Source organism: Neofelis nebulosa, chromosome 12 (assembly GCF_028018385.1).
Source record: "Neofelis nebulosa isolate mNeoNeb1 chromosome 12, mNeoNeb1.pri, whole genome shotgun sequence".
In the NCBI taxonomy this organism is placed as follows: Eukaryota; Metazoa; Chordata; class Mammalia; order Carnivora; family Felidae; genus Neofelis; species Neofelis nebulosa.
This window is the reverse complement of record NC_080793.1, coordinates 76361839-76388300: the sequence shown is the minus strand read 5'-3', so window position 1 is coordinate 76388300 and position 26462 is coordinate 76361839. Positions and strand designations below refer to the sequence as shown.

The 26462-nt window shown below is 47.3% G+C and overlaps 1 protein-coding gene across 2 annotated transcripts in view; it reads right to left on the bottom strand.

Moving 5' to 3' along the window:
• Positions 1–8845: 8845 nt before the first annotated feature.
• Positions 8846–26462, bottom strand: part of LOC131492040 (guanine nucleotide-binding protein subunit alpha-14) — a 203529-nt gene continuing 185912 nt past the window's right edge. Inside the window, exons 3-7 of one of the 2 annotated variants that reach the window (XM_058695650.1) lie at positions 19748–19902; positions 16864–16992; positions 14608–14737; positions 10875–11028; positions 8846–9896 (exon numbers count right to left, since the gene is read on the bottom strand). In XM_058695650.1, coding sequence (XP_058551633.1) covers positions 9706–9896; positions 10875–11028; positions 14608–14737; positions 16864–16992; positions 19748–19902 — 759 coding nt within the window. In that variant the 3' untranslated portion in view covers positions 8846–9705. Of the gene's footprint in view, positions 9897–9964; positions 10767–10874; positions 11029–14607; positions 14738–16863; positions 16993–19747; positions 19903–26462 lie in introns of those variants that run through there. The other variant, XM_058695651.1, reaches the window with a different exon arrangement.

Below are 26462 nucleotides of genomic sequence, written 5' to 3'. Positions count from 1 at the left end.
GTTTTCTCCTGTTAATCTGTCTTTTATTACAGGGGTGGGATCCCACCCGAGAACCTAGAATGGGAAAGGGAAAATTATTTTTCCTCCCCTACAGTTTGGCTACTCATGATGGGACTTGCTGAGGTACCACACTCCCTCTGGAGCCTGCGGATAAGTATCCTGAAAAACTGGCAGAAGCTGGCAGAGGGTAAGAATACTAACCAATATCTACTCTCCTAGCTCTTTCTCTGTGCCTAGTTGAGACAGGAAGGGAAAATTTCACCTTCTTCCATCCTTTAATAATTTAGATTAGCAGGAAAAAATATTTGTATGAACCGTTCCTTGTATATAGAGACTCTTATAAAGATTCTCTTTATGAGTACCCTTATTTTCTGTTGATCCCTTTCCCCCCAGAGATAGTCTTTGTTTTCTGCTGTTTCTTCTGTGTCATTTGTCATGAGGAGGAGAACCATAGGCCAGAGGTTTTCCTTTCATCTTTGTTCTATGTCTTGAGAGCTTGGCTTTTTTACCAATGAGAGTACTTTCTCTGGTCTCCACTGGAGGGAACACGCAGGTATGGTTTTATATGTGGCAGCCAGCAAACAGGCTGGGGATCCAAGACATGAAGTGAGAGGCAGCGTTCTCTATATCCTACTGTGCCCATTCTCAGGGGAGTTTGTCTTAGGGGTTCCCAGTATACACAGGGCCTGTCCCCTCAACCTTCATTGTCTCAGTGCCAGGAGAGTCCCTTTCCAGTAGTATCTGTCTGGTGTCATAGATTAGCAGGTCTGGGACTGGAGATGTCTCACTTTCTCCTGGGAAACAAGAGATACCCTTTCACTGCATCATTCTTACCGCCTGTGACAAGCAAAGTCTTTGCCGTCTTAAGCTAACTCTAAGAGCAAACTTTCTAGATCTTGTAAGGGCTGCATCATTCCCAGCAAAGGGTTGGATGCCTCTTGTCTGCTCAAAGGGGACACCTCTCGCATCCACGCTTAAACCATAAAAAGGCTTATTGGTTTGAGTCCCTATGGAGATTAATATAAGATTCTACTCATGGGGCGCCTGGGTGGCGCAGTCGGTTGAGCGTCCGACTTCAGCCAGGTCACGATCTCGCGGTCCGTGAGTTCGAGCCCCGCGTCAGGCTCTGGGCTGATGGCTCGGAGCCTGGAGCCTGTTTCCGATTCTGTGTCTCCCTCTCTCTCTGCCCCTCCCCCGTTCATGCTCTGTCTCTCTCTGTCCCAAAAATAAAAAAAAAAAAAAAAAAAAAAAAAAAAAAAAAAAAAAAAAAGATTCTACTCATCAATAGCCAGATGATCTTTTGAATGGGACGAACTTCTATATACGAAAAAAAATTTTATCTCTCAATCTACACAGTTGCCTTACACATCTACAGATGATCAAATTGAAAAGAGGACTTGAAGGAATAGAGCCTTTGGCCTTAAGAACTTTCTTAACAAAATGAAATTACAAAGCCCTTTTTATCTCCGCCTTCAGAAGATTCTCCCAGATTTAGAGAAGTAGTAGATCAGTGGCCATTCACAGCCCCACTCACAGGGATCTTGATTGGCTGTTCAGGGGTCTTCTTCCCACCCCTGTACACTGCAGTGATGAGACAAGCCGGACAGCCCTCTGGGGCAAACTCCCCTCACAGAGGAAATGGATGACCAGAATTTCTCCCGGGCCCTCCTGCAAATGATCAAGGAAGTGGATTCGTTAAGGCTGCTGTTCAGGGCCTGATAGAAACAGTAGTATAGTCTTTTCCCCCTAAAGTGAATTGGTCCAAGGTTGGATTGCACACTCAAAAATGAGAGCATTCGAAAATTCTTGCTGATCACTTTATATACATTTTACAAAGGCATGCTGCATAGGGGCACCTGGGTAGCTCAGTCAGTTGAGCCTGGACTCTTGATTTCAGCTCAGTTCATGATCTCACGGTAGTGAGATCAAGCCCCGCCTCTAGCCCGAATAGGGCTCCACACTGTGTGTGGAGTCTGTTTATGATTGTCTCTAAAAACCAAAACCAAAACAAAACAAAAAGGTGCCTGGGTGCCTCACTCTCTTACGCATCTGAATCTTAATCTCTGCTCAGATCGTGATCTCACAGTGAGTTCAAGCCTGCGTCAGGCTCTGTGCTGACAGCTCAGTTATTTATTATACATACATACATAAAATGCCTTAAAAAAATAAAAACAAAAAACAAAGGCATACTGCATTTAACCCTGAAGTTCCTGGACATAGAAATTTAAAAATGTGTGTGTGTGTGTTCAATTTTAGAGAGAGCATATGATTAGGGGAGTAGAGCAGAGAGCAGAGAGAATTTTAAGCAGGCTCTGTGCTGTCACCACAGAGCCCAACAAAGGGCTTGATACTATGACCCTGGGATCATGACGTGAGCCCTAATCGAGAGTCAGGCACAGACTGAGCCACCCAGGCACCCCCATAGGAATGTTTTGATTGCCATCTTAATTGGAATGGAAAATTTCCCCCATATTGATGTCAAGAGGCGAATTGAAGATAATGTAATTGGTGGGTCAGCTACAGAGTATCATTGAGGCTCACCTAATTCCTTGTGGAATTAGAAATACTATCTTTTGTCTTACAAATCTTTACAACATTAGAAATGCAATTCTAGAAACAATATAGAGTCCATCTATCTTTACCAATCCCAAAGCCTCCCCTCTTCATTTCAGAATGCTTACAGATATTGTATAAGATTGGAATATTAGAAATAGAATTGTCCTGCACCTAAGGAAAAAAAATAATCATAATTACTCTAGAGTTCTGATAATAGACAAATATATCTAAAACTCTTTGGAGAAAACTTGGACACTTTCCCTGTGCTTGTGAGATGTACATTTTCTATCCCCATCTTCTCTAGGAGCCAAGAGCCATCTCTTTGAAATGAAGACTTTAGGGAGATGATGAGAATCATGAGAAGGGAAAAGGAGCTATTTGGAAATTGGGCAAAATTTTAAAAAAAGAAAAAAAAAACTTAAGTATCCTCCATACAAATCTTGATAAAAAAGCTTTAGCCATCTGAGTTAGCCATAAATAAACTTAAAGCATTCCATCTGCTAGAAACACAATTTGGGTCCAATCTTTCTTTTATAAAGTACTGAGTTTCATGTTACTATATCTGATTCATGGTTACAATGTTACAATGCTAGGTCTAAGGTCTCTGTTTATATCTATGTGTGTGTCTATTTATGTATGTTGTAGATGTGATAATTTTCCACCTCCAGATAGTATTGCCAAAATTAATTTGTGAATCAGCTCTAATATTTAATTGGCTCAGAAAAAACTGCTTATATGAATTAAGCATTTCTAGACTCAGAAATACAGAAACTCACCCAAATGTTTTGCAAGTTCATGCAATCTGGGGATATATTTGGTAAATAAAAGCTATTTTAATTTGGTTTAATTGAAATGGGTATTGATGGGGTTTTGGAATGGTGTGGGGGGCTCCGGAGCTGATGGCCACAAATTCTTGAGACGTCTTCAGTGCAAAAAGGTGATTTCATGAAAGCATGGAGACAGGACCGGTGGGCAGAGCCGCGTGGAGTTGTGAAGAGTGATTGGTTATGTACAATGGAGTTGGGGGAGGTAAAGGCAAAGGGAGGCCTCCAGAGGGACTTCCGTGTGCTAAAGAGGACCAGTAAGATACCTGTGAAGCTAAGGTGGTTTTCCTTGTAGTAAGGCACTAACATGAAGACAGTAGGGAGTTCCTGGGAAAATGTTCTACTCTGTTTTTGCCTCAAGTATTTGTCAGTGGGCTGCAGGTTATAAAGAAATTTAATTTTACCTGCCATTTACTTCTTGTCTTCATTCCCCACATCACTATGGAGGGGACGGCCATGTTGGGGCTCCAAAAAACGGAGTCTATAGGTTTCTGGAGATTAGGCTATTGATAAGACTGCCTTTTTCTTATCATTTACTAAGACATTTGTAAACTGATGGAGACTTCTGACCTGTATGAATGTGATCTCTATCAGTTAACCATTTGTTTTCTCCTCTTAGCTTTAGGGCAACCACAAATGCCTGAGGAAAGTCACGCATATCCCACCCGGAAGGCGGGGGGGGGGGGGGGGGGGGGCAGTTTGCTAGCTTGTGTTTGCCCTCAGCTTGCCTTATGCTACCTCATCAGGTCTGTCTTCAGAGTTGTCCGTGGATATAATGCAGGTACACAACTTTCATTCTACCTGGTTTATTAGACAAATGAGTTCATGTGATCTCTTACAAAACTTGCCAGCAAGAAAAATAACAGCATGGCTTTAATGCCTCATGAAATTTTTAGAAGTAACCTTGATATGATTAAGAAGAAGTGAATTAAGTAGATATAAGTTGGATTAAAATGTATACGTGAAATTTTCAACAATGATGAAGACAATATGTCTACTTTAAAATAGCTTTCAAAATATTTTTGGTAATTTTACACCCTAAAATTTTCATAAGTGAAATGATAGAAGTTTATTAGAATATCTAAATTTCTAAATATAACATACTGAAACATTACTTACTGAATGTAGCTTTATCTACTTTTGGCTTGTTGTAGAGAAACTAAACATATTTGGGTCTGTTAGTAAACGTCTTGTACCACATTTAAAAACTGTACTATGAAGCAGCATATGCTTCCATAAATTATGAAATGTATCCATAAATTTGCCAATACACAGAATGTTGGTATGTAAGCAGTTGATAATTGCTGCTTCTCACTAGAAATTAGGGTTTCAGAGGGTTGGGAATACTAGTTAACATATGTAATTAAACTTACCAGAAATAGGAAAGCATCTCTGTATCCAAGGGAAATGTGAGCAATAAACCCACCGACCCAATCAAAAGAGGGCCACAGAGACTTGGAGCACAGTGAAGCCAGGCTTTAACCAACGTTCTTGCAAGAGCGGGTGTCTGATGGATAGGCACACTCGGGGCAGTTTCAGCAGATAATTTATCTCCTAGCGCTTAAGTCCTTCTCCCGGTTCCTCAGTGGCTGAGTACCACAGAGGTTGCAGCCTTACCTGGACATGGCCTATGCCTATGAAAGGCAAGAAGTAGTCTGATTGGAATAAATGTATGTTCCTCGAGGTGACACAGAGACTTTCAGCCCCTCCTCCCTCTGTTCTTTGGTGCATGCCTATTGTAAAGCCCTGGGGTATTAGCCCACGAAACGGGGAGGGGAAGAAGAACCAGGAAGTTAAGGTTTGGGTCTCCATTGTCAGGAGGAAGGTTCCTATATGTTTCCAATACGTTGTAAACCTATTGTTAATCAGCACAGCTTTTATTTGGTATTTCTGAAAATAAATCATCTCCCTTCTCACAGAGAGTCCAGATGTGCTTTGGGTTAAGAAAAGGTATGAGGTACGAAGATGCATTTTTGTTACAGGAAAGAGAAGTTTTGTTCGAAAAGTAGAATGAGTTGTTTCAGAAGAGGAAAGGGGGCAATAAGGGACAAATTAACTGCATATAGAAAGTCGCAAAGAGAAAACCTTGTGTAATTAGGCTGGCTAAAAGGGGATGAATTCATAAATGTTTAAAGATAAGTTTTAATATCATTTACCTGAATATATTCATGTAAAACTAAAAATTTCCTTTCATCTGCTAAAAGTGTAACTGAACCAACAGGAGTTGGCTCCATGGTGAGTCACAGATAAAATCTACACCGGGTTGAGTTGTTGGACAAAGTAAAATTGATTTGCAGCGGTGACTCCCCAAGCAAGGGTGGATGGGTTCCTTTTATTTAGGGTTAGGATGGATATTTAGATATAGGGAAGCCTTGTCATTGTAGAGGCGGATATGAGCTGGCACACGCACAAGATGCCCACACTACATTGTATATTATGTAAATGAGGCTTGGGATCCTCCTTAGAGATTTTGGTTTCATAATGAGGTAAAGATAGTTGTCACTCTCGAGGTCACGCCTTGGTCCATCTGCACAGGTGAGAGGGGTTTAGCTCCATCTGGTCCGGGTGGTCTGGACCAGCTGGAGGTCTCCTCAGGGCAGAACTAGGACTCTCTCTCTGGGGTGGTTTCATTTTCCGTTTGCCAGAGTTAAGAGACAAACTGAAAAGAACAGCTCAAGGAACCATGTGGGACAAAGGTTGGTGAGTACAAGCAGGTGGGTGGTCAAGGTCAGGGCTTGGGGTCTAGCTGGTGACTAAAGGACCAAATTCTCTAGGTCTGCTCCTGATGAAATACCGCAAAAGGTTTTTCTTTCCCTTTTAAGTAGTTTGACCAGAAATCAAAAGATTGTGTTTTACTGAAATAATTTCCTGTGTTATCTTTATCATCAGGTCTTTGATTACTTAAGAAAACCGAGTCTTCTCAATATTAAGAGCCAGTTTTGCTCACAACGATGTCACCTTCTGTATTTGCCTTTAAAATCTTTGGTCACTTTGGTTAAATAGGTGAAATCAAGTATAGTTTCATAAAGATAGGTCATCCTAGTCAAGTGTTCAAAACTAATGGTATTTTTGAAGAGCTGAAAATCAAATTCTAAATGAAGTCTTTCTGACCTGGAACGAACTAGGGATATTCCAGAGGGCCCCTGGAACATCTCAAGATTTGTCTCTCTGTTAAAGGAGCTATCAAACTAATATTAGGCTTTTGTTAAATTACACAGGAAGCACTCACAAATAAGTGATGCTAAACTTTGTTCAGGTTGTATTTGTACGGATACATGTTACTAACATAAACGTTCCAGAAATTGTATGAAATTCCTAGAAGTCTGCTATGTCCTCGTATAATGTTACTACTTGTAATCTAGTTATTATCTTAAAACAGTATGTCACAGAAATAACCAAATTTTCTTGTCAATTGCATTATAGTGAACACTCATCAGATCTTTATTCGTGGCCATTTTTAAAGTGTTTCGCCATTAATAGAGGCTACTGTTCTGCTTTTGCAAAAGTGCTTCATCTTCAAGGAGAGTCCTGGAAAGGATTCTGACGAGTACAAATTTCCGGTAACTTCCAAATCATACCACTGAACTGAGCAAGAACTTATAAAACTCTAAGGGAAAAGTGGAATTATAAAATTGCTAATACAAGGTGAAGATCAACAAGAATTACATGAGACTGAACGAAGAGGATGTTTTTAATTTTTACGACTATTTGAAATATTATTTCCAGATTTAAGGAGACTTTTTGTTTTCTCCTAAGCTACAGTAACTTGATAAAGTATACCTTAATGAATAAGATGAAATAATTCCTTTTTCTCCCTGATTCCTCCAAAACTTGGAAACTAATAGTGACCACTCTTATTTTCATGGTAATAGCTATTGCTATTAACGCCACAGAAATGGCCACAAAAGCTCATGTTTACAGTCTTCATGCCTGCCGCTTTGCAGACCAAAGTTTACCTCAACCCCTGACGGCATCAGAGACATTCAGACTGCAAACGATACTTTAAACCCAACCTGTAGAAATCATATGACGGGCTGCCCCCAGGACAGAGGTCTAGTGTAGAATTTGCTCCAACCATTAACCTTTTTTTCCCATAGAAGTGCTTCTTATTTAAATACCTGCTTGCACCACAGAGGCCTAAAATGAGACACAACTTTTTCACCAACCTGAACAATTCTCAAGACGGACGGAAGTGCTATTTATAGTGGGCACAATGGCTTCAAAGTTACTTCCTGGAGTTGGAACACGGGCCAAGGAGGCCCTCAGGGCCCGCGGTCCCAATGGAGCCAACAAGGTGCACTCCATGGCATCTGGCGGTGGTGTTTCTTTTTTTTTTTTTTTTTAGTATTTATTTATTGTAAAAGAGAGAAAGCACATAAGCAGGGGAAAGGCAGAGAGGGAGGGAGAGAACCCAAAGCTGGCTCCGCACTGTTGGGGCTCAAACGCACTAACCATGAGATTGTGACCTGAGCCGAAACCAAGAGTCAGATACTTAACCGACTGAGCCACCCACGTGCCCTGGAGGTGGTGTTTCTACTGCTGATCAGCAGGTGACTGGGCTGGAGAGGGAGGTCGTGACTGCTGCACGGAGGGGACTAAACCCATACAATATTCTAGCCCCAAATGCAGTTTCAGGCACCAAGGAAAACCCTAATTTAGTCGCATCTGTCACCAAGTGAATAGTGGGCTGCATCTGAGAAGAGGACAACAGTCCGGTGATGCCCTGGCTGTGGAACCCATTACAAGCATTAACTTACTCCAAAGGTGCGGTAAAGTTTCTTCTTTCCAATAAAGACTGGCCATTGCATTGGCTCCTTCTCTCATAAAAAAAAAACAAAATCAACCAACTCAGCTTCTGGACTGTGAAACGAATCTGAAGCTCAGATTCAAAGGCAGCCCCAAAAGGGAGCAGACTATGGCATCCCAAAAGTGTGCCTCTTTGGCAGAAGGATTACTTTGAGCTGATTATTTTTAAGAAATAGGAGATACGGCAAAAGCTCTGGAAATCTAGTAAAAGCTACTCTTGTATAAGGGAAATCTCCGTTTGTGAGGGTATCCAGAAAGACAAAGTGACTACGTCATCACATCCTTACTCTTGTTCACTGTGCTTTGCCTGATGGCCACCTATGAGAGGTTCTTCCTCCTCCAACATCTTTCTTAGGTCTTAAGGTGAGAGCTTGGCCTGTTTGGGAAGTGGTTCAGTTCTTCTGGAGACCTCTAATGTGTACAGGAGGCATACATACTATTAAACTCCTGGGCTTTTTCCTGTTAATCTGTTTTGCTTGTTTGTTTTACAGGGGGGGATCTCAGCCAGGAACCTAGAAAGTAAAAGGAAATTTACTTTTCCTCTCCTGGAAGGACATGTAGAAAGTTTGAGTTACATACAAACTATTAAAGTCACAGCATTTTTCTTTTTAGGAGCTGACCATCGGTCAACGACGAGCTCAAAGAAACACAACGTAATCCAATGCTAATGGCAGAATGGTATATTCTTAGCCTCCTCAGAAAGGCACAGCATACACGGTTCAAACAGCAAAACTGTGGTGGCCATCAGAACTTTGGCAGGGGTTGCATTACGCTGGTTAAACAGTTTAGGCTTTTAGTCATTTCGTAAGTTTACAAGACTTGGTCGTGTGTATATATACACACATAAAACACACACACATTTTTTACCAGTACAGCACGTATGCTATCTCGAGCCCACTTATGTCAACTTTGGCTGCATGGTGATCAAATTATGGCAAAACTAAGTTAGATCTATTAATATAGTCATCAGTTTGGCCTAAAAATATTTAACACAAAAAAAAACAAAACCAAAAAAATCTTTGATGGCATGTTAAATGCATAGTTCAGCATGGAGAGAGAAAAACAATCTAAAATCTCTAAATTACAAGATTTAATAAAAACCTTCAAACCCCTTAATTTTCTTTTTTGAAAATATCACCCAAACTCATCCTAGAGGTCTCAAGGTATGATCTATAAACTAACAGACGCCTCTGTTACATGATGTGTTAATGCCTATTAAACACACTTAAAAAAACATAAATCACAGTGGCTGTTAAAAATTCTATAAAATATCAAATTCAAAACTTACACAAAATCTTAGAGCCAAAACTCAAGAAAAGAAATATAAAAACAATTTGGGAATCAAGACTTTGAAAAAGGGTGCCACACTCAAATATCTGGTAAGGTCCGACACCTGGCCCCGTGGCCTGCATGACGGGCTCCGTGCTGCCAGGGGTGGGTGACGTCACAAGCACTTGCAAATATGGGAGGAGCTTGCCAATCCTGTCTTCCGGAATGGGTGAGAAGTGCACAGCAGCTTTCAAACCAGGTTGAACTCCCTCAGGTTGAGCTGGAGAATCGTGTCTTTCACGGCAGCGAACACAAAGCGGATATTCTCCGTGTCTGTAGCACACGTGAAGTGAGAATAGATGACTTTCTCTTTGTCAGGATTCTGATCTTGGTAAAGCTTCAGGATAAAGTCTCTGGCAGCTTTGACATCCTGCTTTGGTCCTAGTCAAGAGTGTAGTTACAGGAATAAAGAAGAAAGATAGTGACCAACAGGTCCTCCCCCAAATCATTCTCCATATAGTCTTGCTCTTGCGTGGGATCCTTCTTTCAGTTGTCTTAGTTCTAGAGGATAGTTGACCTGGGGACATTAACTTTCATTCTATTTTATTAAATCTCATAAAAGAGTCTTTTAAAGTGTTCACTGCCATCTAAAAATTGTACTTTAAAGCAATCTGTTGAAAAATAGCCAACTTAATTTTTGGATTTGGACCACAGAGGCAGACAGAAGTGGGCTAGGACTAGGGGAAGGAAGGACACAGGAACATGATTAGACACCCAAGTCTCATTTTAACGCATGAGGGCTCTACCCGATAGGGCCACTGCAGCTATGACCTTTCGGTCGTAGGACGCTAAAACCCTAAACATCAGTATCACACTTCCTGATATTCGAGAACTCCTGTACCAGAAATCCTTAGCAATAAGACCTAAACTTTGCAGCCAGGGGTAGGTCATATTCATAAAACTGTTGTCTACCCTGTGCCTAGGAAGGGGGCTGCCACACTAACATACACAGAAGAAGTACCGGGCACTCGGACAGAGACCGGAAAGGCAGGGCGGGCACAGTCTCTGCCTCGGGAGCTGCCCACACGGACAACACTACACAGAGTGACGGAGGCCAGGGGACAACAGAGTGAGCTCCCGCTGCCAGGGGAGCACGCGGGAGGCACACCTATGCAGACGAGGGTGCCGCGAGGGTGAGAAGGACTTCCCGGAGGAGGCGCCTGAGCTGGGTCTTGGAGAACAGGGTGAAGTTCACAAAAGGTGTTGGCATGCGTGGAGGTGCTGAGGCAAAACACAGTGATGCACCTGGAGCTTCGGTGAGAAAGGGTGTTAGAGGCAGATGGGGGGGCAGGGGGGGCCCAGGGGCCTGACCAATGACTCTGGATGATGCCCGGGGAAGTCAACAAGATGGACACTCACCTGTGTATTCTGGGAAGTAGCTAATTAGATGAGAGTACATGATTTTCTCTTCCAAAAGATCCTTCTTATTTAAGAACAAAATCACGGATGAGTTCAGAAACCAGGGGTAGGTAATAATGGTTTTAAATAAGGCTTTGCTCTCTTCCATGCGGTTCTAAGCGAGAAACAACGGGCTTAGGGTTAATAAGAAAAACGGTACTTTGGGAGCAACGTGCCGAAATGTCTGGTCCCGCCCATCTGTCCCCTCACCCAGCTACCGGCTCCATATCACTGTCCTTGCTGAAGCTGGTGAGCACCTGGGGCCCCTCAGGATACCAGGTCTCCTGCCTCCATTTCCCCCACACACCCCCACCCCCGCCGGCTCTCTTAGTCACTCTCTTTGGTATGCGTTCTGTGGCACCGCAAATAAACACATGTCAGAAAGGCTTTTGTGAAACTTGGAAGAAAGTTCCTATCCTATTTGACAAAAGTTTTCTGGGTCATTACTGGGATTACCGAGTGGGGGAAGTGAGTAACTTAGACCCCGGAAGCCCTGTGTCATTGGGGTTGGGCTCCCAGACCATGAGGGGGAAGCTCCTGGAGCCCAGCCCCCGCCCAGAGGAACGCTGTGGACACCGGCAGAGCGGGGAGCGCACACTGCTGACACACTTCACGTGTTGGCAATACAGAGGAGCTCTACTCGGGGCACACGGTCCCCATTTGATGGATGAGCATAGTGGTGTTCACAAGTTTAAATTATGTCCCAAGCCCATGTGGTAGCAGGACCTGACCAAAATTACGTAGAAACGCCGTCAACATCTCTTAACATTTGACATTGGCAAGAATAAATCAAATGTTCCTACTTCAGGGAGAGTAGACAGGGCACATACAAATCTCATCTGGTGACAATAATTGTTCTAGATAGTACTCTGTTCTGAAGGTTTTTTGTTTGTTTTTGTTAATCTTTATTTTTGGGAGAGTGCAAGCCAGGGAGGGGTGAAGAGAGGGGAACAGAAGATCCCGAAGCAGACTCTCTGCTGACAGGCTGACAGCAGAGAGCCCAACGCAGGGCTCGAACTCACAAACTGTAAGATCATATCCTGAGCCAAAGTCAGACACTCAACAGACGGAGCCAGCCAGGCACGCCTGCTCTAAAGAAACAGCAGCTTCCCTTTAGACAGAGGAAAGTGCTCAGACAAAACCATGAAAGCCTTGCCTGCCCACTGCGGAGGAACATGCTGTAAATCTGTTTGCCTACAAGTCCTGTACACTGGGACTCATTCTCTTGCTCGGTAGCCTTTTGGGCATTAAGATCTGGCATTTATTACCAGATAGGTAACCCCTCAGTTGTTAGTATTTTTTTTTTAATTTATAAAAATGTTTTTATTGATTTTTGAGAGAGAGGGAGACACAGAATCCAAAGCAGGCTCCAGACTCTGAGCTACCAGCCCTGAGCCCGATGCAGGGCTCCAACTCACGCTCTGCAACATAATGACCTGAGCCGACTTAGTCAGAAGCCCGACCAACTGAGCAACCCAGGTGCCCCGTCCCTCAGTTGTTTTTAAAGCTTAACAAAAATTTATTATCTTTTCAGTAATGATCTCCAAGGAAAGACAACACAGCCGGCTCTTGAATAGCGCAGGAGGCAGGGGCGCTGACCTACCGGAAGAGTCGAGAATGTGCACACACAGGCACCCGGGTGGCTCAGTCGGTTAGGCGTCCAACTCTTGATCTCAGGTCACGATATCATGGTTTGTGACATTGAGCGTCACACTGGGCTCTACACGGACAACGCAGGGCCTGCCTTCGATTCTGTCTCTCCCTCTCTCTGCCCTTCTCAGCTTGGTCCCTCCCTCTCTCTCTCTCTCCCTCAAAATAAGCTTAAAAAAAAAAGAAAATGTGCATATAACTTCTTACTTCTCCCAAAACTTAACTACTGCTAGCCTACTGTTGACCAGAAGTGTCACCAACAATCGATTAACACGTATTTTATATGTTATGGGTGTCATATACCATATTCTTACAACAAAGCTAGAGAAAAGTAATGAGAAAATCGTAAGGAAAATACACTTAGTGTACTGTATTTATCGGGGAAAAAAACCCACGTATAAGTGGACCCATGCAGTTCAAACCTGTGTTCCAGGGTCTAGTGTATATGAAGAAACAATTCCTACGCAGCCTCGGGAGGGGACGCAACAGATAATTACAACCGGGATAGGAAGGTTTGAGTGGCAGCCACTTAATCTTTCTCCAGATACCTTGTGACTTTCGGCAAAAAAGAAAATGTCTAATTTCTACACATATAGGGCTGAGGTGTTGGTCCCTTGTGCGCCTGAATACGCTTTTGAGTTTTCTGAGAAACATCATTAAGTAATCCCGAGACAAATTGGGAGCTAATTTTTCACATTGATAACGTGATGCCTTTTTTGCTTTTTTAACAAAATGTCTCCCTTGGAAGAGCTGGGGGGCAGCCAGGATTGCCGTGTTTCTCTGCACAATGACGCTAGTAAGTGGGTTAATCCTCCACTAATTAGCTAATGTAACTGTGCTCCACAGAGAAAGGTCTGCTCTCAAGAAATACAAGATCCCATTTGTTCGGTGATTGCCTAATTCTGGGCAGAGTTCTTCACTGCTTTATGATCACGACCCAGAAGCAAGAGACATTTTTCTACGAGGTCAGGATGTGTCGTGCAAGGGTGGGGAAAAGACCAGGGGAGGACAATGGTGTCCCACAGAGCACACCCCCACCTCGCAACGAAGTGATAGGAATGGCTCTCCCCACTTCCTGGGCAGACACAGTTAATGGAGTTTGACCCAGCTAGGACTATGGCAACTTTGCAGGGGACACGGGATGCCTGACCGGGGTAGGTCCGAACAGCTCCAAGCATCTGGCACCACTCCCCATGCCAGCTCAGTTAGGGACCTAAGGAGGTTGGGAAGCCTGTTCTCACTATATTTATTGGAAATGGCATTGCTCTGGGGCACCTGCATGGCTCAGTCGGTTAGGCATCCAACTTCGGCTCAGGTCATGATCTCACGGTTGGTGGGTTCGAGCCCCGTGTCAGGCTCTGCACCGACAGCTCAGAGCTTGGAGCCTGCTTCGGATTCTAGCCTCCCTCTCTTCTCTGCCCCTCCCCTGCTTGCGTGTGCATGCTCTCCTCTCTCAAAAATAAGCATTGGCTTAAAAAAGAAAGAAGTAACATTGCTCAACTTTGGCTGTGTTAGTACCCAAAGGGCTTGGAAAAGATACCTCCAAACTCAGACCCAGGAAATATGAATCTCTCCTGTGGGGTCCAAAAGATGGTCTTTTTTAAAACTCCCCAAGGGGTCCCAATATGCAGCCACGGCTGAGAACCAAAGTCTGCAGGGACTCTACCCCCGGCAGCACAGGAGCTTAGATCCCAGGCTCAGCCCACACCCACCTCAACTAAACCAGAATCCTGAGTTGGACCCAGGTGCCAGGTTTTTCGCAATGATCCCCGGGGAATCGCAGTGCGTCTCCAACTTTGAGGACCGGGTTTCTAGGCCAGTGATTCTCCCGCTTCCCCGTGTATTTCATTCAGTTTGGGTTGACTGACGAGGCATGCATTTCCAACAAGCGCCCAGATGATGGCGGTGCTGCTAAGCCAGAGACCACGCTTGGACCAGCCGAGCCGGCTTAGCCTCAAGAACGGAGTCCAGACCGCTGGCTTCTTGCAAACCGCAGAAAGAGTTCCCCGTTTTCCACAGCCGTCCCCTTCCCCACCCAGCGTACCTCGTTGTCACACTCGGCCAGGACCTGGTCGTATTCACTCAGAGCAACCAAAAAAATAATGGAGGTGACGCTCTCAAAGCAATGAATCCATTTCCGTCTCTCAGATCGCTGGCCACCAACGTCCACCATCCTGTTCAACAGAAACAGAGATCATTCAAAGGTTGGCATGCGTGGCTCTCTGGGGGAAAAGGGCAGGAGTCCTTATATTGTGGAAACGCGTTAGGGTCCTCAGTAATTGTTTTCAAGTGAAAAGGGGCCGTATGGTTAGAATGTGTGAGCACCGCTCCATGAGGCAGCGAGGAACCCTAGATGCTTCCTAGAGCAAAGGAGGCACACGATGCAAGCAGAGTTACCGAAGACAGACGTAGAGGTCACTCGGGGGGAGCCTGCTCGGGGACGCTGGTTTGGAAGCCTGCTGCAACAGTCCAGGCAGGAAGCACAAGCATCCACGTAGCTGTTGCTCGAACCACGGCCGGCTGTCAGGACACCAGACACACAAGGGGCAGAAGGGTGGGCGGTCTTCCAGGTCCACTCAGCCGGATTCGGGCCCTCACCCCCGCCTGTTTTTCACCACTCCTCAGATTTCTCCAGAAATCTCCAGAAACCTCTCTGCCTTAGGTAGATGCCACCCCTTCTGCCCTATAAAGACCTACAAGTTTCCTCCGTCCCATGTGGAAACCCAAGGCCTTCCTCCGTGTCTTGGGGAAAGACTTCAGAGTCATAGCCCCAAGACGGCCCCGGAGCTCGAACGCTCCAGGAGTCGGGCAGTTTCCGGAAACGAGTCAAGTGGGTCTCTCCAAAGCACGACAACAGGCAACTCGAGAATGCTAGGGGCCCTGTCTGCAGGGTCGACTGCCATGCAGCTGGATAGAAACGCACCCCATGACCGGACCCTCAACCTTTCAGAGAAACCAGTTATCAAGTGTTTTAAGCAAAATGGACCAAGTTTCAAAAGTTGTTTAAAAAAACCAGGTGGGCCAAAGATGGTGGTATCTGTGGACCAGATACCAGTTTTCCAAGTAGCAAACAGCACTGATTCTGAAATAGTTGTGTTCATAAATTCATGGCATTCAGATACAGATTTTTAAGATTATTATTATTATTATTTTTTTTTTTTTTTTTTGAGAGAGAGAGAGAGGGGGTAACAACAAGAGCAAAAGTAGGTCGGGGGAGAGAGAGAGGGAGACACAGAATCTGAAGCAGGCTCCAGGCTCTGAGCTACGAGCACACACCCCGACGTGGGGCTCGAACTCACAAACCGTGAGATCATGACCAGAGCCAAAGTCTGATGCTCAACTGACTGAGCCACCCGGGCACCCCCAGATGAAGATTTTCAAGGAGCTCGACCAGAGCAACAATGCTCCGAAGCCTTGAGATGGAACAGGGTTTACAGACGGCCTGGGTGTGGCAGGGTGGGACCTGTCCATCTCCACTGGAAAAGCATAATGTAATTAGCCCTAAGGAGGAACATGGGAACCAAGGGATATAGAATTGCTTTGAAATTTGCAATGCTGGGCATATGTACCATATCACTAATTTGTTGCCATAATTAGATGCAATGAAGGTCCACTTAAGTCATCCTAAAAGTACTTCTTATATGTGGGAATTCATACATTTTTACACAGCTGTAAATAGTTTATATGTATTGTGTAATTTTTAATTTTTTTAACATTTATTTTTTGAGAGAGAGAGAGAGCATGAGTAGGGGAGGGTCAGAGAGAGAGGGAGACACAGAATCAGCTCCAGGCTCTGAGCCGTCAGCACAGAGTCCAACACGGGGCTTGAACTCACAAACCACGAGATGGTGACCTGAGCCGAAGTCGGACGCTTAACCGACTGAGCCACCCAGGTGCCCAGTAGTAATTTTTAATACACACTTTTGTGTTGGCTCTTTGTTTTTTTTTAAATAGATGTTAGAGAAGGGAATATAAGGGAAGAGAAATAGTCAAATTTAGGGAAACGACATCAGTGTTTTCAATTTGTGGTTACAGAAGTATACATCTATGTGTGCGTGTGTTTTACACACAGGAATCACTCCAGACTTAGGTAAGGAGAATTTTATGTTCTACAGGGAACAGGAAGGGGAGCTCCTCTCCATTCTAGGACTGGAGACCTATCACAATTCTAAACATCTCGTGACGGACAGGGTCATACGGCTCTAGGAGCTATAACCGCTCTTAGGAATAAAGGACTTAATTTGGGGACTTCCAAGACCGGACAGATTCTTAATGGACCACATCAGGGAGACAGTCTTACCGAAAGATGATGTTCTCCAAGTCAAACGGATACTCGATGATGCCGGTTGTGGGCACTCGAACACGAAGCACGTCCTGCTGGGTTGGCACGAAGGACGGCATTGCGATCCGGTCAATGTCGGTCAGGTAACTGTGAGAGCAGACAGCAAGGTGCCAAGACTTGTGTCAGACATTGGGGAAGTCAGCCTAACTCACTGCACCCCCCACCCCCCGGCCAGTCTCAAGGATTCCAGCCAAGATTTCTTGAGACCTGGTGCTGACCAGGCACCCCCACCCCACTGTGACCGTTTGGGAGGGAATGTGGATCAGAAGCTTCCATGAGCCCCTGGGAAACCTGTAAATCAGGCCATCTCTTCCTCTGGGCTCCAAGCTCTCTCTCTCTCTCGCTGGCCAGTGAGGGAGCCGGCGGGTCGGAAGGAAAGCCTGTTGGGATGGGCTCGCTGACCCTCCCCCATCCCACACTCACCCCCCTCCACAAACAGTGTAGAATGTAGACGCTGTTCTCAAGGGCGTTGCTCGATGAATTAGAGTTTCTATGAGAATATAAAGGTATAAACAGGCCATCTCAAAGTTCCTTCACAAGAAAAAGTTTACTGTTTATTGGGAAACTGAACATCCACAAGAAGCCAAAACCGGTCTCAGATGATTTCTGGCCGTACATTAAATTCCTAAGCCGAAAACAAATCACTCTTTCTGTGGTCAAATGAGAAGACACTTTTTTTAAAGCTCTAAGTCCTTTCTAAAAGGCATTTTTGAGAAAAATGACCGTAACCAGGCCCTGGCTAACGATGGAGGTGGTGATTCGGAGGCTCCCGCAAAGTAAGGTTTGGCCCTGTCTTCTCCCTGCTCAGACAGACCCGGGCTAGGATAGCGGTGCCCAGCAAGCGGCATGAAGGGGAGCCCGGGGGGGAACAGGCCAACCCTATTCACCGTGCAGCCCTCACTCCAAGGAAGCAAACCACACTCCGTCAGACCGTATGTCGCTTGAGGACAGAGAGCACTGGCTGTACCTGCAGCTCTTACCCCGGTGCCTGGCCCACAGCAGGCACACACTGAAGTCCTGTCGAGGGAACGCCTGGCCCAATAAGCGGATGACAACTACGGACCCGGACCAAGGACGCTGCACAAGCGCCTTGAATATTGCCAAGTCCAAAGGCGGGGCAACACCGGGTTTCTGAGGGCCACTCTGTTTGCAGCCCTGTCCACCTAGCTGTTCCCTACACTCCTGCTAGCGCGTGAGCTCTAGTGTTCAGGGCTCCACCGGGTCTCCTCCAAATGGATCTACATCAAGAGCCCCGGCCACTCCCCAGGACCTTCACAGAAGCCGATGACACTAGGCTGTCTCAGGGAAGGACCGGAGATGGCTTCACTGACTTGAGGTTGTCTCTCACTCTACAGCTGCCAATGGCAGTCTGTCCTCTTCCTTGGGACACCACCTTCCTTCCTTCTGGATCTTTTCTGAGCTGACCCAACACCTTCTCCGGGCTTCTTTTATTTCCTTTTCCTACCTGACTGCTCTGTTGCAGCTAAATGTTCCTGTGCTTAGGGTGGTTGTGCAAACCTGGGTTAATGGCACTCGGCCGGGGACACGCATCAAAGGGCTTTGAGATTTCAGGTTTCCTTTCCTGACCACTGCCTTGTCCAGACGATGCGGGTGAACCACCTCCCCGCACCAGCTCAGAGGGCAAGGGCAACACCGGAAGGGAAGGGGATGCACCTGCGGGGAAGGGCAAAGAATTCTGGGGCCCTCAGACGACGGAAGATGACATGGGGCAAAGGGGAAAGAGCTGAGATGCAGAAGCCGGAATCATCACCTCTTCAAGAAGGAATATGATAGATCTGTTTTGTCCAGTGACCTAGATGACGGAGAGGCAGGGCCTCAAGAAATTCTTAAGACGATGAAATGCTGTGATCTCCACGGGATAGTTTGCGTGCAGGACCATCTGTTTCGTTTTTCCTTAGAGATTAATGATTCGAAACTAGAGCTTTATGAATCAAAAATATAGTGTGCAGGCCTTCCCAGGGAGTCAATAAGCAAAGGGCCCCGGGACTGAGCTTCCTGCGTGCACTGGGCCTGCAGAACCCGTCTTGCCCACTAGAGGGAAGCACCAGATCAGCCACGGGCGTGGGCCTATTTCACTGCTGGTCTGCACTCTGATTTTTATTATTATTTTTTCTTACTATGAAATTTATGGTCAAATTGGTTTCACTCTGATTTTAGATTTGAGGACAGTTGGACCTGCTGTCTAATGATCAGGAAACCAAAGGTAGAGGGATACGGAGAAGAGGAAAGTAGAATCCAGAAGCAGTGGTCGACTGTATTTAAGTCAGAAAATTCCAGCACCCCAAATGAGATGAGTCCCCTCAAAGGGAGCCCGTATTGGATTGAGCTTCTTGTTGAAAAAAGAGACAGCTGGGTGGCTCAGTCAGTGAAGCGACCGACTGTGGCTCAGGTCACGAGCTCAGGGGTTTGTGAGTTCGAGCCCCGCGGCTGGCTCTGCGCTGACAGCTCAAAGCCTGGAACCTGCTTCGGATTCTGTGTCTCCCTCGCTCGCGCTGTGCCCCTCCCCCACTTGCTTGCATGTGCGCTCTCTCGCTCTGTCTCAAGAATAAGTCAACATTAACAACAATTTTTTTAAGAAAAAAAAGAAAAAGAGGCTTGGAACACAGCAACGAAAGGTGAACGTGGACAAGGACAGAGTTTTTCGGGGGTGGTACGAGACGCACCAAGAAGTCAGAGGGGACGCTGACAGGCGGGAAGGAGGTAGTGTTGCAACGAGGGCCCACGTTTTATAGGCAGCTAGTTCCTCCCCAGCGAGAAGCTTCCTCGAAGCGTGGCCACGTGTGCCCGATGCGCGTGGGGCTAGGCCGGGCTCTGTACTCACTATCTGGCAGAGTCCGAGAGCTGATACTCCCTCCTCCTGTCGTAACACTCCTGGATTCCCGGGTCCTGCCACAGCTGCTTGATGGCCTCCACCTGGTCCCTGGAGAGCGCACAGACCTTGTCCACTTCCACTTCTTGGATGAGCTGGGCATTTTCCTAAGTGAAGGAGAGAGATGCTTTCGGTGGGCAAAGGCAAAGGAAGCCACCCCGCTGGTGACATGGGGACAAGATTTCCCCCGGTCTGTGGATCCGGGAAGATCTCACTAGATGCGGGGGGCCCTCCAGGGGAGCCGCTCGCAGGCAGGCACTCAGCTCCGGTGCAGACGACGTGGCTGCTGGAACCGGGAAGAGCCACGGAAAGACCAAGACCCGTGGCTTTCGGTCCCAGCGGGACCCAGGGGCCAGTTTCACCAGCGTTCAATACCCAACTGTGAACAGAGAAACCCAAGCGCGAGGGATCCTCACTTTACTCGGGCGTCTGCGTCTCAGGGCAATTTGAAAAGAACCATTTTTACTGTCCTGGCGTACAAGGGTGGGGTGGCGAAGGAGGTCCACCTCCGTGCAGTAAGGGACTGCCGTGTCTTCAGAGAATAGCCAATTCGATGTCAGTCTGCTGTCTTTGTCCTCTTTCCCTTCTTTTGTTTTGTTTTTTTTTTTCCTTCAGTAACTTAGACTTAATTTCTTACAGCAGTTTTAGGTTCAGAGCAAAGCAGAGCAAGTGCAGAGTTCCCATCCATTCTGCTGTTTATCATCACGCATCACTGATACGACCCTTTCCCATGGCAGAACCGCTCTCGGTGCAACTCCCCATGCCAATGAACGCTGTAATATCGTGATATTTATCGTTACTGTCATTAAATAACTCTTGCTCCTACACCACTGCTCCATTATTACGGCACTTGTTAAGATCGCCATGGCTGTAATTACTACTATTACAGCAGTTAACATGTATTGCCCACTTTGCGTGTGCCGAGAGGTACGCACACATTATCTCATTTAATCCATGTAGGGCAAGCACGGGGCCACACCTCTCACCAAACCTTAGCCAATGAAAATACATCCTCAACACGACCGCGTGTTGGCCGCAGAGGTCCAACATCCCATCCCTTGGCCGCATATTGCAGCGGACAAGAGAATCCTGCCGAAGGAGACGGGAACCCCACCTTCCCTCTGCTCTGCCGTCCTGCCACATCTCAGGGCAATGACATCACGCAGGGCCGGCCACCCACCGGCAGCTGTCAGCAAAGCATCCGCTTAGCAGCTGTGATCTCCTGGAGTCTCTACGGTACTCCCTGAAAAGTTGCTCCTGTCTTGCATAATTCATCCTCATTAACAGCCCGACAGGAAGCTGGAGAAAAGGGAGATCTTACAGATTCACTCGGCTCAGGGCAAAACCGAGGGCTGGGATGACATCAGCATGGCTCTGCACCCCACCCACCGAGGGTGGATATAAACTCTTTCCCTGGACCGTGGGGTCCTTGGCAGGTAGAAGACCCCGGGTGTAGAATCTCAAACAGGCGTAAGCAGAATGGATCAGTGGGAAGTGCCCGGGCTGGGAATAAGGAGCTCGAGTTCGACTAGTGCAGCTGGGACTTTTAAAGACTCCAGTGGTTACCGATCTCGGCATCCTCATTTGTGAAAAAAGCCAGTGATGTTTCAAGGAGTCTGATTTATAAGCTAGTAAGTACCAGCCAAATGTGAGCAAAATTAGCCTTATCATTGTGGTGGACGCCTAATAAATATCTGTTTGCAAAAAGAGGGCATGTCGATAGCCTTTAAACCATGACTTCCAATCTGCCCACAAGCACATTGGACATCACCTGCCTTACTCGAAGCCAGAGAGAACGAAGAATGGAGAACATGGGCAGAGTCTGTAGGGAGCCAAAGGGTTGTCTTCTCCTTCCTCCCTGCCTCCCGCCACTGTCCTCCTCCCACGTACAATCAGGTGGTCTCTTCCCACCTGGGGCATGGCTCTACATAAAGTGTCTGTTTTCTTCCCCGTCTTCATAACCGGCCAGGAAATGCCACAAGGGCAGAGCCAATGTCTTCCCTGTCCTTATATCCCAGAACCTAGTGCAGTGCCTGGCAAATAACAGGTGTTCTAGTGATGCAGGCATCTAGCCAACATTTGGGGCACGTAAACAAAATCTACCTAACAGAACATCACGAGAAAATAACAGCAAAAGAACTTGAGGACAGTATGACAGAAGCCTGTGTCAGTCACAGCGAGAGCACAGAGGAGCTCGGAGACAAGAAAGTGTCTCAGAGTAGGAAATGCTCTGGTGATTTCTGGCCAGTCTGTCGCTCTCACTCTGCCCCTGGTGGCAGGCAGGCGGAATCGTTGCTTCAGGGATGCCTGCCTCTTAGGCTGCTCTCCTAAATAGGACTATTTTAACTTGCAAAGCGGTCATCTCCGCACCCAACGTGGTACTCAAACTCACGACCCCGAGGTCCAGTTGGATGCTCCACTGACTGAGCCAGCCAGGCGCCCCCTAAATATAACTACTACTCTCAGCTTAACTCCTGAGAGAGAGCACTGTGAGAATCATCGGGATGTTACAAATATTCCCACCTCCCCTCCTCACAAATGTCACGGAGAATTGTACTTCACGGTGGGTGAAGCAGAAGTGGAACCAACACTTGTGTCTTTTAGAAAGAAACTTTAAAGAGCCACTGAGTAATTTACCACACTCCCTTTCATCTACTGTGGTGATGGTCAGGAGACAAGATGGAGCCTCAATCAGCCGGGCTTCCTGAGCAAGTTCAATGAGTAGAGATTCCCCCAACACACTGCACGCATAGCATGAGTGAGAAATCATCTTTCATTGTGATAAGTAAGCTGAACTGTGGGGGCAGTTTGTTCCCGGAGCACAACCTACTCTATTCTGACCGGCCCGTGTTACAATGGATAAGTCCAGTATTTGACTCTGGCAGGAGAGAGAGAGAAAAAAAATGCAGCCCAGTGAGATATCCCAGAGGAATGTAGGCTTCTACATGGGCACCCAGTTGGGGGGGGGGGGCAGGGAAGGGGATACAGAGGCTGTGGAAAGACAAATCTGAGCTTTCAGGTAACCAGGGGAGCTCAGCCAGGAGAGCAAGATCTAGTGTCTGTTCAGCCAAGTGAGGGGACTATGGAGGGACCCGGGCTTGAAAGAGGAAGGGACCTCAGTCTCCTTACAAACCCAGCAATTGGGAACTGGATTTGGAACCCAGTGAATTCAAGGAGCCCAGACGTATTCCAAGTTTAGAGCTCTCCTCCTGGCTAAGGCTCCCACCTGTTGAGATCATGCTTTTTAAACTTACTTTGGAATAATGTAAGATGGGGAAAATGATAGAAGAGTTCCTCTGTGCCTTTCAAGATTGTCCCAATGTCGACGATTTATGGCCATGCCTTATCATCCATCCCCTTTCCGGACACACACGCACATAGACTTGCCACCTGAAGGACTTGAGGGGACGTTGCAGACCCAATGCCTCTTCATTGCTAAAGACTTTGGTGTGAGTTCCTAAAAACGAGGACCCTGGACTATAAAAATCACAGTGTAATGACCAAAAGCAAGAAGCGTAGCATTAACACAATATTGTGATCTCATCTTCAGACCTTCCCCAAAGTCTGTCAGTTGTCCTCTTTTTTTTTTTTTTTTTAATTTCTTTTTTTTACCATTTATTTATTTTTGAGACAGAGGGAGACAGAGCATGAACGGGGGAGGCACAGAGAGAGAGGGAGACACAGAATCGGAAGCAGGCTCCAGGCTCTGAGCCATCAGCCCAGAGCCCGACGCGGGGCTCGAACTCACGGACCGCGAGATCGTGACCTGAGCCGAAGTCGGACGCTCAACCGACTGAGCCACCCAGGCGCCCCTGTCAGTTGTCCTCTTAATGCCCTTTATCTGCCCCATCTAGGATCACATCACGCAGTTACTTGCCTCCGTGGTCTCTATTTATCTGGAAAGGTTCTACGGTCGGATATCATTTTGTCGCCTGATCGAGAATGGCCTGACGAGGACATGAGTTTGGCTGGGAGGGAGAGTGGCCCAGCCACCGCCCACTGTGGGTCCTGTGGACCCCTGTGGATCGTTCCAGGAAAAAATATTGTGAAGGGTGGAGAGGAGTGAGAAAGTGGGTGACCCATTTTTAAATACATTTTATTGAAACATGAATGACTCTGAGGTGCCTGGGTGGCTCCGTCGGTTAAACATCTGAATCTCGATTGCAGCCCAGGTCATGGTCTCACGGGTCATGGGTTCAAGCCCCACAGTGCGGACAGTGGAGCCTGCTAGGGATTCTCTGTCTCCATCTGTCTGCCACTCTCCCGTTTGCGCATGCCCGCAATCTCTCTCAAAATAATAAAATAAAAAACAAAGGATGAATGACTGCTGTACTGTTAACGATGTCTGTGTGTTATAAAAAGTGGGGTTTTATACATATTTTCCCATGGCCTGGTGAAACACTTCCAAGCACAGCAGGAGCACTTTGATGAGCACGTTCTAACTAGGGCGCACGAAGAGCAGAGGGCCCCTGAGGCAACGTGGGAACACTTTTATGTTGTCTACGACTGGCCCCTTGGGGCGCCTGGGTGGCTCGGTCCGTGGAGCGTGTGACTCTTGATTACCGCTGACAACGTGATCCTGGGGTTGTGGGGTTGGGCCCCGTGTTGGGTGCAGGGCTGAGTGTGGAGCCTGCTTGGGATTCTCTGTCTTCCTCTGCCCCTCTCCCCTACTTGTGCTCTCTCTCTGTCTCTCTGTCTCTCAAAAGACTGGCTCCTTGAGCTGAAGGTCTAAAATGGCAACGGTAGGAAGTCCCTCGGCTCCCCTGCGGCACCCCCCTGGGGGGACACACCAAATCCACATCTATCTATAGAGCAAAACTGAGGGCTGACTGAACAGCTTCTGTACCACAGAAGCTAGAGAGACCGCACAGAGAACAGCAAGACAGAAAGAGACACAGTAATGCGGGGACGCCCCCCTCCCCAGCACCGACGACGTGGCCAAATGCAGTGGGGAGGGGTAGTCCTGAAGGGCCCTGAGCAGATTTATCTGCCCCGGGGGCACGGCAAAGGGCTGCAGTTTAAAAGAGCAGCTAGTATATAAAAGATCCAGCCTCCACAAAACGGCAGGGGAGCTGCTGGGACTCTCTCCAGGTTGGAAGGACCCGGGGAACACCACGGTTTACGTCTGCCCTCCACTTTGCCACCCACGCGGGAGCAGAATCCAGGTGCCGGGGCCACTCCGCCTCCTCAGCGAGCCCACACCGGCCCCAGCTGTCCCATCAAGGCAGCTGCACCGCGGTGCACCCCAGAGCAGCCCCAGCCACCGCACCAAGGGGACACAGGCACAGGCACACTGGGACGCTCCAGACCTGCCCCGCTTCAGCTCCAGGTGGCCTGCTAGGGCACCCCCGGCCTAGAGCACTCTGGGACCTCCTGGCTCACATCCGCTTTGGCTCCAACAGCCGCACCCATGCAGCCCCTGTGCTAAGCACCCTGGGACACCCTGTCCCATGCCTGCCTCCATTCCAGCCGCCCCAGCAGGGCACCCTGTGAGTAACCCACACCAGGCCTTCGTTCCGGCCACCTGCACAGAGCCCCAGAACACCGCAAGCAAGTGCTGTCCTCAACTTCGGTCATCCCTCCCGACACCCGCTGCTCTGAGCACCCAGGACAACCTGGTTTCCACCCGTTCGGCTACAGCCGTCCCTTCATGGCACCCTCTGCCCAGAGAGCACCAGGACCGCCCTAGCCCGTGCCCGCTTCAGCTACAGCTGTCCTGCATGGAGCACCTGGGGACCCCAGCATACACCCCACCCTGGCTCTGGCTGCTCACCAGGACCCATCTGCACAGACAGCCCCAGGTTGCACCCATTTCAGCTATCCTGCCGGGGCGCCCTCTGGGTCAAGAGCCCTGAGATTGCCCTGGCCCGTGCCCACTTCAGCTCTGGTCAGCCCACCAGTGCAGCCCCAGCACAGCATGCCCCAGGACCCCAACCCCATACCAGACACCGCTCCGGCCAGCCAGCCCAAGTCACAAGGCACACACAGTCTACGTAAGGGATGACCACACACATTCCTTCAGGTTTAGAAGTAGCTGTCGTACCTAATGCATGGAAACACACAGCAAATCAATCAAAATGGGGAGGCAGAGGAAAATGCGCCAAATGAAAGAACAAGACAAACACACAGAAAACGAACTAAATGAAGCAGAGATATGCAACATGCCTGGCGACGAACTTAAACTAACGATCATAACGATGCTCGTTGGACTGGAGAGAAGAGTGGAGGATCTCAGTGAGAGCTTCGACAAAGGGATAGAACATATAAAAAAGATCCAATCAGCATTGAAGAACACGGTAACTGAAATAAAAAACACACTAGAGGAAATCAACCACAGATGAGCAGATGCAGAAGAACGGCTCAGCAATCAGGAGACAGGGGAAGGGGAAGCACCTAAGCTGCAGAGCACAAAAGAAAAGAATTTCAAAATGAAGACAGGTTAAAGGACCACTGAGAAAACATCAGGCCAAGAAACATTTGTATTATAGGGGTCCGAGAAGGAGAAACGAGAGAGCAAGGGGCAAAAACAAAACAAGACAAAACCAAACCAAACCAAAAAACACCCAACCATATTTGAAGAAAGAACAGATAACTTCCTTAGACTACAGAAGGAAATAGACATCCGGATTCAGGAGGCACAGACAGTTTCCAACCAGATGAATCCAAG